Source organism: Sus scrofa, chromosome 11, assembly GCF_000003025.6.
Source record: "Sus scrofa isolate TJ Tabasco breed Duroc chromosome 11, Sscrofa11.1, whole genome shotgun sequence".
Lineage (NCBI taxonomy): Eukaryota > Metazoa > Chordata > Mammalia > Artiodactyla > Suidae > Sus > Sus scrofa.
Window position 1 is genome coordinate 50,745,100 of NC_010453.5, and position 20,035 is coordinate 50,765,134.

General features: G+C 38.9%; 1 protein-coding gene across 3 annotated transcripts in view; it reads right to left on the reverse strand.

The window, feature by feature from the left end:
- Nucleotides 1–20,035, reverse strand: part of RNF219 (ring finger protein 219) — a 44,932-nt gene that overhangs the window by 3,207 nt on the left and 21,690 nt on the right. For all 3 annotated transcript variants that reach the window (XM_003131038.5, XM_021065769.1, XM_021065768.1), the window contains one exon: nt 17,521–17,609. In XM_003131038.5, the coding sequence (XP_003131086.3) occupies nt 17,521–17,609 (89 nt within the window). The remainder of the gene's footprint in view (nt 1–17,520; nt 17,610–20,035) is intronic.

The window sequence follows — 20,035 nt, forward strand, 5'->3', positions numbered from 1 at the left end:
TCAGTGGGTTAAGGATCCAGTGTTGCAGTGATGTAGGTCACAGACGTGGCTCGGATCCCACACTGCTGTGGCTGTGGTGTAGGCCAGGGGCTACAGCTCCATTTCGACCCCTAGCCTGGGAACCTCCATATGTGCCACAGGTGCAGCCCTAAAAAGACCCAAAAACCAAAAAACAACAACAAAAAAGAAGGTTCCCATTTATGTAATAATAAGCATATGATAATTAACAGCAACGACCTAATAAGACACTTTCATGGTCAAGCCACACTAGCAGTAGCAGAAGCCAGAAACTCATTGATGATTTCCCTTTCAAGAGCTAGCGCTATCAATTCAGCTCATATATGCATGAAGAGTTATACCCTAAAACAATGGCAAAGATTTATGATAACATTTGAACAGTGGTCCACATCTTGAAATATTTACATCCAATCATTTTCCTATTGTACAGCGGTGTTTTACAATACATTTCTTATACAATGTCACCTTGTCAAACATAAAACACCAATTTGAAATTCAGAAATCTTAGCAGTTCCAGCAGGAGTGGTTTTAAATACTTATTTGGACCCTTTCAATTACAGCCACCCTTGATCTGAAGTTTTTACTTGGCCTTTCTGAACACTAGGCTTTTTAATTCATTTCAGCTCTACCTACTTTGGGCATTTTACAACTGTGTGGGACATCAATTTCATTTCTTCCAACTTTGAGATACAAAGTCAGTGCTTGTGGTTCCAATATATTACACACAGAAATATTTTCTGAAAAGGAACACTTTGAAAAGTAAATGAAAAAGAACACATCAAAAATTCTCTCCTTTCATTTGGGATTATCTTGTTTTCATTATTCCCTTAAGAATGGGTATGGTTTCATTCCAGAAAACAATGTTTATGCACCTCATATGGCTGGTAGTATATTTGAGCTGATGACACAATGATCAGTAAGATTGTCTATGTTAAATTCTATCTCACCACCAAGGAAAATTCCATCTTTTAGGAAACTGTTTCTTATGAGTTAATAAACATAAACCTTACATTCTAACCCCATAAAAAATAACTTCTCTACACAAAAGTTCTTTTAAAAGGCCTTTTCTTAACCTTTCTCTCTTTTTCTTTTTCTTTTTATGGCCACATGTGTGGCATATGGAAGTTCTCAGGCCAGGGGTTGAATCAAAGCTGCACCAGAGGCCTAAACCACAGCCACGGCAACACCAGATCCAAGTTGCATCTTCAACACTACAGCTTGTGGCAATGCCAGATCCTTAACCCACTGAGCTAGACTAGGGAGCCAACCCACATCCTCACAGAGACAATGTTGGGCTCTTAACCCACTGAGCCACAATGGGAACTCCCTTAATCATCTTTTTGATGACTTAAACACAGACACATCTTGAAGAATTCGGGGATTGTCTGTTTGGAGCAACGTACTTGAGTAGGAGACTTCTCAAAGTTGTTTCAATCTATGGGCTTATTACCTTTTTCTTTTTTTTCCCCCTCACTACAAAAATAATTACAATCAAGAAAAATGTACTAAGTATTAATAAAAACTGAAAAGGAGGAGGAGCCAACAGTAACTGCACCTCTTAGTCAACTACTGTGTGTTCTATGACACCCGCTCCACGCCCACCACATCCTCCTAAATTATAGCCAATTCACTCTCCAGCTCTCCCCTGACAGGACCCCTCCCACTAAGTGAAAAAAGCAGGGGCAAAAGTAAATACAGATTCATAAAATCTCAGGGTTAGAAAGGACTTTAAAAGACACGTTCCCAAACATGGATCTACTCACTACAACTAACTGAACTCCTTTCAACCTCTAAAAAACAAAGCAAACATCACAGGTATAAGAAAAATAAAAGCAACAGCAATAACAAGCCTCCCTGTTTTAAGGACAAAGTTTACTACTATGAGTACTTGGTTAAAGTAAATGATGGTACTTTTTCCTTCTTCGCCAAGGAAAAGTATTGTGGTTTGTAAATGTAGTATTTGATAGAGTAGTCATTTCTGCAAGAGAATTTTAAAAGATAGACAAAGATCCTCAAGTTCATTCAGCAATATTTGTGAGTTCTTGACTGTAACTACTCTGGCATAATCAAACAGCCTCTATATTTTTAAATGGAAAAACTGTGTAGCATGTTTATTTAATGCAAACAGCAGAAGTGACAACCTTAAACTTGCTTACCAAAATAAAAAAAATTTTTAAGTGCAATTTTTTTTTTTTTTTTTTTTTGCTATTTCTTGGGCCGCTCCCGCAGTGTATGGAGGTTCCCAGGCTAGGGGTCTAATCGGAGCTGTAGCTGTCGGTCTACAAACTACCCCACAGCTCTCGAGCCGCGTCTGCAAACTACACCACAGCTCTCGGCAATGCCGGATCGTTAACCCACTGAGCAAGGACAGGGACTGAACCCGCAACCTCATGGTTCCTAGTCGGATTCGTTAACCACTGCGCCACGACGGGAACTCCTTAAGTGCAATTTTTATAATAAACCTATCCTCAGGTGAAAAAAAAATTAAACGACTTAAAATCAAATAATCTCACTAGATAGTAAATTAGCTGTTATCAAAGGATGTCCTTGGGAACTCAGAGGCCTATATAAGAAATGGTGACAAATAAGGAATGTTTCCCAAAGTATTAGCAGCTGCTTAGTCTGGAATTAAGATGATTAAGGGAATCCCAAACATAATGTCATTTTATGATGATACGTTTGCCTCTAATTTTTTATTGTTAGGTTTTTAAAAGAAGTTAGTTAACAAATTGTTCTGAGTCGAAGTTAAAATGATAACCTAAGTGTATTTTTTATCACTCTGGAGAGAAAGCTGAAGTGCCATGAGAACTAGCAACAAAGGCCAGCAACGAAGCAGATGAGAGAGACAAGCAAGCAGGATTCACTTGAAGGACCTGGGTGTTTTCTAAAAAGTCACTGCCCTCAGTTCCCCAAAATTCTCTCTCAATACTTGGCACGTCTATAATACTTCGAGTGGTCAGACCTTTTTACCATGCTAATAAGGGACCTGTGCTGGCGGGCAAACTAAAAGAAACGTAGTAAAAGCCAACAAACTCCTCAATTAATTAAATGATCTATACAGGTTATTTGTTTTCTTTCTCTCTCTTCCCCATTAGAGTATAAACTCCGGGAAAGCAGGGAATTGACCATCTTATACTTAGGGCTAGCTCCCTAGAGCAATTCTTGGTATACAGTAGTTTCTCATTAAATATTTCTTGAATAAATGTTATTTTCTAACTTTACGATACATCAATGCCTTATATCAAGACAGAGCCAACACAACAGGATGAGCCAAAGATCCTTGGGCCTCTTTTACATGTGAGTATTATGTGTTACAATGTTACCACACTAAATGTTTCATAAGTCTTAACAATTCCTTTTGTTTTTTTCACTGACACTAAGGAAAGCAACAGAGAGTCACATACACAATACAGTCCCCCACCCCTGCCCGCTGCCACTAATCTACAGGTGTGTTGTTCTACACTCTGCTCCACCCCTCCCCCCAAAAATCTTTCTGCTTTCACCTTAGCAAGAAAATGCACAGGTAGACTCGACATAGGTAACAGGGATTTTAGCTTGCTTTAGATACCTATATTAAATTTGGAAAAAGGCCCATTTACTTGATCATATAGAAATAATACTAGGGATGCGTACCTGATGCTATATGTCCACGGAAGAAAATAAGAGCTTTTTTAACTTTGGGCTTTAATACTCCTCTTCACACTAATTCGAGATATTTCCAGAGTACATAAATAACATTAAATGAATCAATGCCAAGGCAAGCCAGAGGGATTTCTAACATCATTTACCATACTTCCTTTTCCTGACAAATTTCAAAATGGAGTATTTTTATAAACATTCCATTAGAGACCAAAAGGCTTTGATTTTCAAAGCAGCAGTGATGGCCAAAGGCTTCATTATGTTGAAGAAAACATCATAAAGCAGTTTGGGAGCAGCATCTGATATCAGACGTGTGTTCTGCTAGAATCTAGAAGCTTAAAGGATTTTTCATCTTACAGCATTAACTGTTGTAAGATGTTAATGCTGTAAGATGTTCAAAAAGCTTTATAACTAAAGTAAGGGCATCTCTAACAATAAAAAGTTCCCAAGACCACATTTTCTCATAGCCCATCACACATTAGGAATAGGATGTGTCTGAAGGGGGTCAGAAAAAAGCAAATGTGGTAAAAGAACAAATGCCAGAACCACATGTCCAAAGAATTAACCTCTAATGCTATGTGGCCATCAACTAGTTGCAAAAACCTGAGTAATTTACTTTGTCTCTCTAGCTCTCAATGGCATGCCCAACAAAAGGGATTAAAGCAGCAAGCCCAGTGGTTGCTGAGACCACCGAACTTCAGAAACCTCTTCAGGAGAAACAAGAGGGGCTCTGGAGAAGTGAACCCATCTGCCTCCCATGTACCTTTGATTTCAAATCTTTTCCTTACTTGCTACCTGAGCTAAGAGTGAAATAAAGTGAAAGCCATCTCTGGATCTGGACAGGCTCTTGTGATCTGGTCTATCTGACAGATGCTCAATATTGAGGTCCTTGATGTAAATGGTTCCAATATGTACAAATTTCAGTTATTGCAGTTTAGTTAAATGCCACCAGCCACTTAACAACATGCTTCAAATTTACCACATTATATTAACTGTGAGTAGCTGCCCAGTTGTGAAGTTCACTATGTAAATAACAGACTGTGCATCACCATCAGTGACCAATCAGGTCACTTCTTGCAAAGTTTGAAAGTGACTGGTCCCTGTGTGCCTGTAAGTCCGGTCACACACAGGCAGTAAAACATGCAGTTGTGCCTGCGGCCACAGCCACATGACCTTTTACAAAAATGCATAATCAAAAGACAGAACTGGCCAACAAAGATGAAGTGCAATAAAAAAAAATAAAATAAAAAAAAAAAAGATGAAGTGCAGTAAGAAATGGAGAAGTGCGTAACACTAGGAGTAAAATTAGAATCAAACGTAAATGCACTTAGAGTAGAAAAGCTGACCGTGGGAATATTGAAACTGTCACTATTTAAGAGACCCTAGGTATGCCAAGAGGAACCTGGGAAAGGCAAACTTATTCACATAAATGAGAGATGTGGTTGTGACAAAAAGGATAAAGATGTCTACTGGAAGTGACAAGCTGGCAAAAAAAAAACCTTCACATTAAAGTGCTATGGAGCTATTTCACCACAATGAAAGCACAAAAGGATAAAATGTTAAAGCTTAGGTGTGTGACAATTTGTCAAAATGTTAGAAAAGTTGTTACCTTCATATCAAAGCTATAATATGATAAGAAGGCAAGCACCATTCAGATTATATTCTCCGTAAGTTTTTTAATTTTATTATAATTGATTTACAATGTTGCATTAATTTCTGCTGTGTCCATAAGTTTTTTAAAAGAAATTAAACACTTCAACGCTGAATGTTTCTAATGTTGTAAACTATTATATAAATATTAATACCAGTTTTACTATTTTTCACCTTCATATATATAATACTTATACCTGACAGGAAAAGATTTAATGTTTTGACAAAAATTCTTAGTTTATAGAACAGTTTGATTTTTCTCATTGATTATTAAGATTGCTTTGCTTGGTTTTAGGGTGAATGGTTATTTTTACGGTTCTATACAACCATGGCAAATGAGAATTACCTGTACTAAAGTAAAGCTTGGTATGTGGGAAAACCATGTAAATTTAAGTAAGTCTCAACAATTGTTTTTTAAAGAACTGTTACACTTAGCTAAGGAAAAATGACTCAGTCACCCAGTAAATTTTACTGTGGAGATGCCTGGCTAAAATCAGCTGCAGTTGTGTATCTTCACATTCTCTGACTTACAGAGATACTAGGAAAATACCTTTTTCATTTTAAACAGAAGAGCCGTGGAGTTTCAGAGGAAAAAAAAAAAAAACTTTGTATCATTCCTTTCCCTTTCCTAAGTATTGTCTCCTGAAGCTTTCTTCTTTTCCTCTGTCTTTTTAGGGCCTGACCCGCAGCATATGGAGGTTCCCAGGCTAGGGGTCAAATCAGCTATAGCTGCCGGCCTACACCACAACCACAGCAATAAGAGGATCCAAGCCGCATCTGTGACCTACACCACAGCTCACGGCAAGGCCAGATCCTTAACCTACTGAGTGAGGCCAGGGATAGAACCCCCATCCGCATGGATACTAGTCAGGTCTGTAACCTGTTGAGCCACACCGGGAACTCCCTGAAGCACTTAATGCATGAGTTAGAGATCCCCTAAGTTTGCAGAGGCCTCTTTTTGATTACACATAACTTAAGTGAGTTATATGATATGAGCTCTTGTAATATGAGCTCTTCAGGACCTGAGCTTTGGGAGGAGTGGCACAGAAAGGGAGAGGTCACAGTGCTGTGCTCTGCCACGTGCATATGTGTACGGGACGGGGAGGGGGACTACAGGCAAAGAGGACAGGGAGGACCAGGACTGTGGGCAGTCAAAGCTCTTACTTGCTTCCAAGGAGCTGTCTGTGCATCTCCCCTATCTATCCCATCCCTGCATGTGTCTTAGGAGGATGGGGAGAGCGCTGTCTTTAAACTACTAGGAAGGCTTTGGGAGGTGGCCTGTGCATTTTCATCCACTGCTGAGCCTGATGACTTGCTAGTGTTTCTTCAAGAGACTTTTCTCTGTTTAAAAACAGTTATGAAAATGCTACATTCCTAGAGAATTTGTTAATCATAAAAGTATTGTCCATGGCCAATCATAGTCACATTAGTTGAGTTCACAAAAATATATGAAGCATGTTGAGAGAGAACAAGAAAAAATTCCTCCCTCCTGAAGACCCAACACAAAATTTCTATTCCCTGGCCCAACATCCAAATAAATAAAGATGGAAAAGTGAACTTTGGGGATGGAAATTAGCAAAAGTAAGTGTAACAGATAAATCTTCTATAGTAGTGTAAATGACTACTAATGATAGTGATGATAACAGTAACAGGAGCCAATGTTCACTGAAAGTATACTTGTGTCAAGTACATTGCTTTATGCTTTATATATATTAACTTATTTAATTTAACCATGTCAACTTTATGAAGCAAGATCTACTATTCTTATGTTAAAGATGATAAACAAGAAACTTTAAAAGGTTGTCTCTTGTTCAAAGTTATGGAGAGAGGAAGTAGCAGGAAGAGGATTTAAATTCAAGTCTGCTGAGTCCAAATACCATGTATGAAGTTATGCTTGAACATGAGAAGCTTGAACATGAGATTCCTTCTCAAGTAAGAGCAACACCTATTTATACTATGATGTAGTGCAAAATGCAAGCATGTCTACTGGGTGCCAAGTCTGTATACACAATCAAGGGACTAGCATTGTTGTAATGCTTATTAAAACATACATTTGTTAATAGAAATAGGGAGAGGAAATAACAAGATGTAGAAAAGCATACAGATATGTATGGGCAAAGTCTGATAAACAAATATTTATCAAATACCTTTTACATTCTAGACATAAGTTCAAGAGTACTTTCAAACTCCCAAAGGTCATTTATTAAAATGGCCTTGCCGAAAACTATAGCACAGACAGATCGCCTGGCAAATGCCAACCCCAAAAGTGTTAACTATTTTAACCAGAGATATGAATACTAAATCTGAACCAGAACCCTAAACACAAGTTCCATCTTTAACTGCACTAGGTGTAAAAACCATGCAGGATCATCTTGCCTGACCCATGCACAAACAGCAGGCATTTTCAACTACAATGAAAAAGCTGCTTATGTAAAAGGAGTAAAATTTTAAATGCAAACTTTTAGGATCTAAACACCACATAGGTACTTACTTATCTTAGGGTCTAACAGGAATAAAAAAACACAAGCTTTGTTATACAGTACAAAGTACCCAAGTACTGCAAGAACAAAAACAATGCCACACCCATAAAGACAAAGGTCACATGGACAGTGGAACCAGGCCAAGAATTAAAGCCCTGCAAACCCGTCTTCCCTCCTCCACCTCCCAAAAGCACTGCTTAAGAATTAAGGTAGAGGCTGATATGCAAGCTTTCAAATGAGGAGCAGAGTTAAAAATTAAGAGCTCATATTATTAACACAATTTTAAAGAAGTTTTTTGTGTATGTTTATTAAACTAACCATGCGTTTGCAGTGAAAAACTGGTGAAGATTCTTGCTGATACCTACAAATTCTTACTAGGAACAACTCAAGTGTTAGGCAGCGTATGTAAATTGAAGAGGAACAGATTCTTTTTCGTGGTAAGTCTCTAAAAAGGGCCAACCCACATCCATATTCATTGCCTGTGAAGACAGACTACTCTTTTTACTCGAATAAATTCCATTCTAATGGATAAACATATTTCATTTCAATTCCATGTAGAAATGCCCCCATTTTCTGCCCTAAAAGTTCAGCCTTGAAGATGACATGACATCAATGGGATCCTAATCTTTCATGAAGGAGAGAACCTCGATACATGCTATTTCAGATCTTTTTACAGTTCTCAGAGGAATAAAGGACTTACACCTTTTCCCAAAATGTACTAACCTTAACAACAACAAAAATCTCAACGGTATAAAAAGAGTACAATTATCGTTGGTTGAAAAAAAGCATACCTGAAAAATCTCTGAACTACTATCGATACATTTTTCACTACAGTTAAATCAATCTCTCTCAGCATGTGGAACAATGTGAAACAAAACCAAAATCTGTGATCTAGCCACTCTGTAATTATTACTCAGCTGACAGTTACTGAGGACTCATACATGCTGAGGGGCTATGAGGACGGAAAACAAAAGGAGTACAAGACATTATCCTTGTTCTCAAGCAGTTCATAATCTTTTCGACAACCTTATGGCTTAGTTATTAGCATGCACTACAGGCTCCTAAAATATCTTATCAATACAATAAAGACAAGCTGACAGAAAACTGCAGTAACTGTCCGCCCCCAATTAGCTGAATATCCAGAGAAGGGCCCCTCAGGCAGCTGAGGGGCCTGAGCACACCCGCCTGTCACAGTCTGGCCCCAGGGTATCATCAGGCTCCCCTGACAGTCTACAAGTTCCCCTTCCGGGAAAACCAAAGGGCATAAGCAGAATCAGTCAACGGATCAGGCTGGGGTCAAATACCGGGAATCATGGTGTTTCTCAGCACAGAATCGTGAGAAACAAAAAAGGCCAGAAAAGGTCAAGAGGAGAGAACAGCCAAAGCCAGCAAGAGCAGAGGTGCTGCGGAAGCTGAAAGCCAGCTGTTGTCTGAGTGGTGCTGGCACATCTTGAGACACAGTTTAGGAAGAGCAGACCTGTGAACTAGGGCAGGGCACAGCACACAGTCAGCATGGAGACAGAAGGGCAGGAAATCCTGGTTCACATCAAGAGACTCAGACAAGAACCTGGTCCTGGAGCCAGGCAAGCTCAGACACTGCCTCATCCTTTCCTCTAACTCTCAATCTCTAGTGCAATTTAGGAAAACCCTCTCCTCTCCTCATTTGGAGAATGCCAGGAATCTGACTTCCTTCCCTCGTAGACCCTTTATACCTTAAGCTTCAAGAAAGCTCAAGATCTTCATTCCCTGCTCAGTTCGCTCCAAGCAGTATATAAGGTATTAAAAAATACACACACATACACACACACTTTATACAGATAACACCTTCTGTGCATTTTAAAAATGTGCCTTGGGAGTTCCTGTTGTGGCGCAGTGGAAACGAACCTGACACACCTAGTATCCATGAGGATGCAGGTTTGATCCCTGGCCTCGCTCAGTGAGTCAAGGATCTAGCGTGAGCTGTGGCTGTGGCACAGGACAGCAACTGCAGCTCCGATTCAACCCCTAGCCTGGGCACTTCCATAGGCACTGGATGTGGCCCTAAAAAGCAAAAAAAAAAAAATTAAAAAAAAAATTATGTCTTAGTTCCAAGGAGCTTGTAAATTAATTATGCATGACAATCATGAAACTGGTCAGTATACAATGTAATCCTTAAAACAACATGATATAAGAACAATGGAGAAATCTTAAAGGAGCTCAAAGACAAACTGACAACAGGGGTCAATCTCAAAGGATAGTTAAGAATTAACCAGGCAGAATAAGAGAGGTTACTGGGGAGGACCAGGGAAGGCAAAGGGAAAGACATGAGCCAAGATATGTGATATAACATGGAAAATCTGGGCCCAGGGAGAAATTCAGCATGGCCACAGCAGAGTACAAGAGGAGAAGGTTGGAGCAGGATGAGCTGGGGGAAGGAGAATGAGAAGAAGTGAATAGACAAGCATTGATTAGTTGGCGAAGAATTTGGATTTTGTTTTAGGAAAACATTGGATAGTTTTAGGGAGGAGATTTAATAGTTTGATTTATACTTTATAAAAAACAATTCTGAGGAGTTCCCGTAGTGGCGCAGTGGTTAACACTAGGAACCATGAGGATGCGGGTTCGATCCCTGGCCCTGCTCAGTGGGTTAAGGATCCAGCATTGCCGTGAGCTGTGGTGTGGGTCGAAGACACAGCTCGGATTCCAAGTTGCTGTGGCGTGGGCCGGTGGCTACAGCTCCGATTAGACCCCTAGCCTGGGAACCTCCATATGCCACAGGTGCAGCCCTAGAAAAGGCAAAAGACCCCCCCAAAAAAAGATTTCTGAGTATGAAGAAAACAAATTGGGTAAGGCAAAAAGGGGCAGGGTGGATCAGGGAAATTTGAATCTAGGTAGTCTCTCTCTAGAATAAGCGTTTATTTCACTACTATGTTTGTGGATCTTCAGTGAAAGTATAAGACAGCAAGATGGAAACATATCTACAGTTTGGGAGAAAAGGAAGGGCCAAAGATTTAGATTTTATTTTGTAATCTCTGACATACAAGTAGATGATCATTAAAGCCATGGGAGTCGAAGAGATGGCTCAAGGAACATAAATACAGCAGGATGAGAAGAAAGCACAGGTTGTGATCTATTAAGTCTATTTTTCCCTCCTCAGAGCACTTCTTTTCATGTACCAACAAAAGGAAATGCTGATCACTATCTACAGGGAATCCGGAGCCTTAATCTTCCCCTAGAAGGAAATGAGGCATGGATGAAGAATTGTCCATGGTGGTGAGCCCTGGGGTTGCTGGGCAGTAAAAATGATGCTTACAGGGGGACACCATCAAACCCACAGATCTCACTAAAGACATGATGACATTCCCAAATACATATTTATAGAAAGGAAAGCCAGTGATCCGCTTACAACCAGTTTTGATATAAATGACCCATGGATTTTATACATGGAGCTTTATGCTCTATGCTATTAAGATGGGTTCATAGCTGAGGGCAAAAACAGCTGCTGTGCGAAAGTCTCATAGTAGGTGACGACATGGCACAAACTCTGCCTGCAAAAAAATGGTACACTGAACAGAGATCTTGAGAGAAGACATGGGACTGTCAAATGCTTTACAAGCCAATTCTTCACACCCCTTCAAGCTAAAGATCACTAAGGAACTCCTAACTCTATGGAGGGGCAAATATATCCACATTGCTCGGCACAGTTTAGGAATAATAATTGAAGCCAAAGCAATTTAGGAATATGAGAAATGCAATACTTAAGTCCTCTCTTCAGCTTCTTATTCTTGTCTTTTACCATGTGGAGATGTGACACTCTTGGCATTCCCCATTAAACAGGAGAACAGGCCTTTCTGCTCAGAGCAGAACACAGCGGAGTATGAGATACAGTGGAGACGTGCGAATGAGCTATTTGAGTGGGATGATGATGGTCACAATGAAGAGATGTGTATATTACTCAGAGGGTCTCTATTCTCATTAGTTTCACAAGGAAGTCACCATGTTTCTGGAGCATGATTTGTGGCTGTTCTGGAGTACAAGGAACCTCTTAGTACTCCTAACCTTTCCAGCTCTTTCCTTTTGCTGAGAATGCCTTCACCAAAATCTCCATCCTTCAAAGCTGGGCTTAAGTGCTGCCTCATAGATAAAGACTCTTGTCACTGCAACCAACTTTCCATTCTCTGAACTCATCTTGCTGCTGTCTTTGCTCTTTGGCTTAGTAACTATTTAATATGTAACTGTTTATGTATTTTTTTTTCCTCTTGCCTTCATTAGATTATGAACTTCCTGGAAGCAAGGGCTGTGTTTTGTTGGTTTTAATTTTTCATTATAGGGCGTTCCCGTCGTGGCTAAGTGGTTAACGAACCTGACTAGTATCCATAAAGATGTGGGTTTGATTCCTGGCCTTGCTCAGTGGGTTAAGGATCTGGCATTGCCGTGAGCTGTGGTGCAGGTCACAAATGCAGCTCGGATTCCACATTGCTATAGCTGTGCTGTAGGCTGTACTATAGCTATAGTTCCGATTCCACCCCTAGCCTTGGAACCTCCATATGCTGTGGGTACGGCCCTAAGAAGACTAAATAAATAAATAAATAAAAATAAATAATTTTTCATTATGAAATTATCCAAGCATTCACAGACATACAGAGAACAGTATAACAAACCCCATATACTCATCACCCACATTCAACAATTATCAAGATTTTTGGGAGTTCCCATCGTGGCTCAGTGGTTCACGAATCTGACTAGGAACCATAAGGTTGCAGGTTCGATCCCTGGCCTTGCTCAGTGGGTTAGGGATCCAGCGTTGCTGTGAGCTGTGGTGTAGGCTGCAGATGAGGTTCAGTTCTGGCATTGTTGTGGCTCTAGAGTAGGCCGGAGGCTACAGCTCCGATTTGACCCCTAGCCTGGGAACCTCCATATGCCACAGGTGCGGCCCTAGAAAAGGCAAAAAAAAAAAACAAAAAAAAAAGATTTTTGTCTCATTTCATATATATATATGAAATATATATATGAAATATATATATGAAATATATATATGAAATATATATGATATATATATGTGAAATATGTATATATGAAATATATATATGAAATATATATATATATTTTTCTTTTGTTAAAATTATTCTATTAGCCCATATTTTAGTATGCATTCTTAAAAGAAAATATGGACATTTTCTTAAATAACCACAAAGCCTAAACAAAATGAACAGTAATTCCTTTGTATCATCTAACATCTGGTTCATATTCAAATACATCCAATTGCCTCAAAAATGTCTTTTGACATTTGTTATTAATTAATATCCCAAAAAAATCCACATACTGCTTTTAGTTATTATGTCCCTTAGATCTCTTCCCCTCCCGTTCTGCCAATAATTTAATGAAGAAATCTAGTCATTTTCTTAGTGACTGTACCCCATTCTGGATTTGTCTGTTTCCTCATAGTCTTGGGAGCTGTGTTTTTATTCACTTAACAAATATATGTTATGAGCAGAATATTAACTAGAACTCTACAAAATGCAGGGTTATAATAGTGAATACAACTATAGTCCTCACTCAAACAGAAAAGAAAGCCGTGAAATGATTTTTGTGGAATAATTATACCAAACTTTAATCATTAGTATCTGTGATATGAGCTAAGACAGGAAAGCACAAGGTAGTAAGACAAATTACAGCAAGGGAACCTAACCTACTTTATTTTGTATAGTTCAAAGCATCAAGCAGATTGTCAAGTAAATAAATTTCCAGTATTTCTGGGTTGGCTGGGAGAGTGAGTTTTCTTCACATATCAGCTTTGTAAACTAAAGACATTATCACCACCTCTCGAGTTCTGAATATCAAATCTGATTCTCTTAGGGGTCCATGTTAGAGAAAACTAAAAGGGCAAACAGATTGTTTTCTCCAGATGAAATGAATTAGAAGGGAACTACAAATTCAGGAACTGGATATGTCAAGTCAAAGAAAAAGAACATGTTTCTGGACCATCAGTTTAGATATCAGGACAGTGACTTTTCAACAAGAAACAGAATGGATTTTTTTCTTTTCTTTTCTTTTTAGGGCCACACCTGAGGCATATGGAGATTCCCAGGCTAGGGGTCAAATCAGAGCTGTAGCTGCTGGCCTACGTCACAGCCACAGCAACGCCGGATCCTTAGCCCACTTAGCAAGGCCAGGGATTGAACCTGCAGCCTCATGGATGCTCGTCAGATTCCCTAATTGCTGAGCCACAATGGGAACTCCAAGAATGGATATTTTTTGAATCTAGAAAAGGATGCTTAGTAGGCTATCTGTCATACTGTTCAAAGGGCTTTTAAGTTAAAGCTGAGAAAGGAAAAATATTCAGGTACACTTTAAGATTGGATATAATGACGGGTAAAAGAAAGACATGAAAAACAGCAATGGAAGAGATAAACAAAAAATCCAGATTTCATTTTAAAGATTATAGCACTGTTGTAAAAATTTATAAAATACTATCTACTTGAGACCAATGTAAATGTTTAAGTCCCCCCTTGTTCACACCAGATCTTAAGTCTAGTTTGGGGGCAATAGCATGATATTCACTTGAGTGTCCTGAAAAGAAATAACTTTTGCCACGGACTGAATTGTGTTCCTAACCTCGCCCCCTACCAAATTCATATGCTGAATTCAGCCCTAACCCACAAGGTGACTGTATTTAGAGAAAGGGTCTTTAGAAGCTAAGGTTAAATGAGACCCTAATCTGATAGCACTAGCAGTCAGAAAAAGCAGAGGGACCAGAGCTCTCTCTTTCTCTCTGACATGTGAAGCACATAGTGGAAAGGTCTACAAGTCAAGAAGAGAGCCCTCACCAGAAACCGAAACTGCTGAACCTTTATCTGGAATTTCTAGCCTCTAGAACTAAGAAAATAAATATGCAATGTTTAAGCCACCCTGTCTACAGTATTTTGTTATGGCAGCCCAAGCTGACAAATTCATCTTCCTAATTTTTTCTCACTCTAGAGTATAAATTTTAAAGCTCTTTCTTCTGCATGATTTTTAGAACATGTCTGCCCAACCCAAAAGATACATCAGAAACTAAGGCCATGTGTATAAAAAGTATACCTTGATCCCTAACCAAATAGACAGGAGAAAAATAACTGGTCAAGGCACTTCCTAATCAGGGGAATGAGATGGAATGGATGGTTTTTATTTGCTTACATTTACTTTAAAACTCTTGAAATTTCGTATTCTTTTCAATACAAATAGGAGCACAAATAGGAGCTCTCCTCAGGTGAACCAGATCTGGGTATTTTCAGCTATGGTCAGCTACTTTCTGAATCCCACTAGGGCTTGGTGATGCAGAGTAAACAAGGCTATAAATCAAATGCAATGCATTTAATACCTCAATGCATTTCAAATTGATCTGGAATAGGGGTCAATTCAAGTTGTTTTTTAAGTGAAACTGTTCCCTTCCCCTGAAGGGAAGGAATGGAAATTAAAGACAGCAAATCCACAAATTATATGGGATTCAGAAGTGTAGCTGCTTGTTAGAACAGAGGCGAGGTGTCTTCAGGTGAGATTCTTCAGCTGTTTATCAGGTAGGAGCCACACACATCCTAGTGATAGGCATTAAATCTGAAATCTGGTAGGCAACTTTTTAAGAAATAAAAGCTACAAACAAAATGGTTTTAGTTCCATGCAACATGCTATGGGAAATGGCTAGTGGACAAGCATTTACTATGACTGGCAAAGCGAGCTGCCAATAAATGAGAAGAGCAGAAATTCAAACCACCACATAATAACAGCATCACTTCCTAAGCTTACTTCACTAATTTGCCAAAGTAGGACATTATTTCAAGTGAAAGAAAAATGAGGTTGGAGAGCACAGGGGAAGGAGCTATTTAAAAGTAAAAGCTATCCTTCTCTCTCTATTGGTTAGTTATCTCTACCCTGAGTAATTATGGTTTACTTCTACCATTTTCTGATACCACACGTGGTTTTACTGAAGGCAATATTTTCTCCTTTTCAAATGACAAGCAGAGAACTACTTCTGGTAGGATAAATTTCCAGTGTTTTTTTCTCTTTCAGATTATTTTCCCACAAAGATTATCACAGCATATTAGGTAGAGTTCTCTGTGCTATAAACCAGGTTGCCAGTGCCAATTGACGGACTGAGGATTGGAGACTGACACATGGACACTGAGGTAAATGGAATGACTGTCCACGGTTTGTTTATGCCTGTCTGGTCTTCTTCCACTAGAGAGACAAGAAGTCTTATCGTTGGATAGGAAGAAAGTGTGGAGTGCTGACATGCCACCTCTCAGAGGGATGGAGGCCACAGTCTCTTTTCACTTGTCATCTTTTTCCGAGAAGAATAATAACTTCGAGTACTGTCTCCCATCTATTCTCAATCTTTGTCTTAACTCTGTTTATCATTTTATACTAGTTATTAAATTAGTTATTTAATTATTGCTAATTAAATTATTATCATTATTATTTTTTTGCTATTTCTTTGGGCCACTCCCACGGCATATGGAGGTTCCCAGGCTAGGGGTCCAATCGGAGCTGTAGCTACTGGCCTATGCCAGAGCCACAGCAACGTGGGATCCGAGCCGCATCTGCAACCTACACCACAGCTCACAGCAACGCCGGATCATTAACCCACTGAGCAAGGGCAGGGACCGAACCCGCAACCTCATGGTTCCTAGTCGGATTCGTTAACCACTGCGCCACAATGGGAACTCCATCTAATTAAATTATTAATTATTACTAATTATATGTAGACAATAGCTACAATCTCTTACCTTTTGGAAAGGAGTGAAAACTATCCTATCATAAAAGAAGAATGGAGTTCCCGTTGTGGCTCAGTGAAAAGGAAGCCAACTAGGATCCATGACGACGTGGGTTTGACCTCTGCCCTTGCTCAGTAGGTTAAGGTTCTAGCGTTGCAATGAGCTGTGGTGTAGGTCGCAGACATGGCTCAGATACCGCATTGTGGGAGCTGTGGTGTATGTAGGCTGGCAGCTAGCTCTGACTGGACCTCTAGCCTGGGAACTTCAGTATGCCACAGGTGCAGCCCCAAGAGCAAAAAAAAATAAAATAAAATAAAGGAAGAATAAATTCGTGTAATTACACAGTTCAAATCTGTTCAAAATCCAACAAATGATGCCTTAATTCTATTTCAGATAGGCTTTTCTGCGTAATGGGTAGCGTAATAGCGTAACAGTTTTCAGTGTAATGTAAGAGAGCACAGACTGTGGGGCTGGACTACCTGGTTTAAATCCTATTTCCACCACTTACTAGCTGTGTGGATTTAGAAAAATTAATCTTGCTATGCCTCCATTTCATCATCTGTAAACGGAGAATAACAACAGTTCTCCATCACAGGTTGTTGTACCTGACAAAGAGAAAGCACTATGTGAATTTTAACTATAATTAAGACTATTTCAAAAAACATCTACAGGGCATGATGTTACTCTCCTTACTCCCCGTTAAGACCATCAAACAGTTGTATGTAAAACCAACGGAAGCCTCACTTGTCTTAGGTCACATAAAACAATTCTGTTGCTAATCAGATAAGAACAATGTTAAGGAAGTCCTTTCTTCAAAATTAGCTTTAACTGAGACTAAGATTTTATCAATAACATAACTATACACCTGACGTTTAGAGCTAAGACACTCTACTTAAATTTATATGTTTCAATGAAAAGTCAAATGAAAAACACAAACTGTAATAGCAGCTTATCCTAAAACATCGACATAATCTAAAACGTTGCTCTATGAGCAAAATACGTACTTCTGGGGTGATCTGTTATCAACTTCAGCTTTCAGTCGTAAATTCTCCCTTACCAGGCCACCATTTTCCAATTTTAATTTTTTATTTGCCTTTAAAAAAAAAAAAAAGAGTTGAAAATAACTGAGCACAAGTTAAAACAAAAGTGCCTTGTAAAGATTATGACATGAGACATCTGTATTTTTTACAGCAACAATATCAGAAAACTGAATACTTAAAACACGCCTTCAGAAACTTAAATCACCATTGGGAATGACTTGTGAAACTAAGAACACAACCAAGCATGTTTCATCCATAGTCCCCAAGCATTCTGAAAATATACTATCCAGGGAAATAAATGGAGCTATGTTAGTGAGCTAAGAATCATTAAGGGACTAAATTAATGGCAAATATTTTTTTCCTTTTTCACATAACTAAGCATGGTAACATTATACCACATGCAATTATTCATAAAACTAGTAACTCTAAGTTAATCTTGAACTATGAGATTGATTTTTGGTTGCTATTTTAAAATCGTTTTTAGTGATAACATATCTAATTATGATTAAACCATTCACTTGCTTTCTTCAAAATAGCTTTCCTAAATGCTCTGGCTGACAACTTCTAGGACTCTCAAAATTGGGTCAATGTTTTCTAATAAATTTTCTTTTAATTAAAAAAAATCCCAAGCAAGATTTTCTTTTTTGAATTGTATGATACCTAAAAATTGGCTGACAAAACATTAATTCTAGAAAATCTAGAAGCTCAATACTGATTCTGGACAACCCCAAAAGTTTTTTTAAATCTCTCAGTCATTGTGTTTCGGATCCAACAAAAAATAAGACTCCCTAGACTAGGAACCAATGTCACTAACCAGGCGAGAGAAATTCACTGTGTGCCTAGAACATTAACATTCAAAGTGAATGGGGTCACAAGAACTATTATCAACAAAAAGGTTTAAACCAAGAAAACCTGAAAACAGATTTTTAAAGTTTGACCAGTTATTTCAGGAACTTTTGACTATATTATTTGCCCACCCACACAAATGCCCCAAAAGGATGATAAGAGAAGCAGGAGAGAGGACACTTTTGGGGCACCAATCCTGACTCTCTCACTGAGACTCATCCAGGTTCCTTTTGGGCTCTGAGCACCTGCTTATCTTCATGGTGCAAACTAAACAGGATTGTGGAGGGTTAATTCTTCAAGTGACTGATAAACAAACACCATTACTGTCCTGCTGAAGATAGAAGGAAAGTAATTTACTTCCTCATACTCAGAAACAATGAATTAAGCCCTCAAGCAAAGAACCATAAGAGGAGGCACTTAGTGAATGCTTTTGATGATGAATGACAAGCTTAAATTAGAAACTGATTTGATTTCTTTTCCCCATCCCCTCTGTCAAGGTCTCTCACCAGTCCTGTGACTCTCTAAGATTCTCACTATGGGCTGGCTAGGTCCTCAACTGATAAGAGATTTTTTCAAATTCAGGAGAATTAGGTGGGTAAAAGTTACAAAGGGGAGAGCTCTGCCTAATTGTTGCACCTAAAAAGTAATAAAGACTTCAGGTAACCATTTTGCATTTCTTTTTGTTGTTGTTGTTGCACCCATGGCACGTGGAAGTTCCCTGGCCATGGACTGAACCTGTGCCACAGTAGCTACCCAAACCAAAGCACAACAATGCTGGATCCTTTATCCACTGAGCCACAAGAGAACTCTTTATATTGCATTCTTAATACAATTTCATAATGGTTTAAAACTCACCTAATCCTGGAAATGTTAGAAAAATTCCTCTATAGTATTTTATTATTTTGTACCTCACATTCAAGTTTTGTCTCTGCAGCCCATGTTTTTAAATTTATTTATGTCTCAGTTTATTGCCTAGTTCCATCTAATACCTTCACTAGGCATCCAAAATGGGCTTATTAAATATCCCAGATAATTCTGAGGTCTCAGGGTAGTTTTGGGTATTGAATTTAACATGTGAAAAAAACAAAGAAAAACTGTATTTTATGTAGTTTCCTTTTTCTTTTTGCCTTTTTAGGGCAGCACTTGCGGCCTATGGAGGTTCCCAGGCTAGGGGTCAAATGAAAGTTGTAGCTGCTGGCCTATGCTATAGCCACAGCCACAGGCACAGCGGGATCAGAGCCACGTCTGTAACCTACACAGCTTGTGGCAACACTCCTTAACCCACTGAGCAAGGCCAGGGATTGAACCCTCATCCTCATGGATACCAGTCCGGTAACCAACCCTTAGCCACAATGGGAACTCCCTATTTTATGTACCTTTCTTTTAAGCACACCCCCTACGCCATTCTTATAAGCCCAGAGTAAAGTTTTCGAACAGCTCTTCATGCTCTAAGAAGGATTTGCTGCCATTTTTTTTCTTTTTCCACTAAAGTATAGTTGATTTACAGCATTGTGTCAATTTCTGCTGTAAAGCAAAGTGACCCAATCATACATATATATACATTCCTTTACTTATATTATCTTCCATCATGTTCTGTCCCAAGAGATTTGATATAGTTCCCTTTGCTACACAG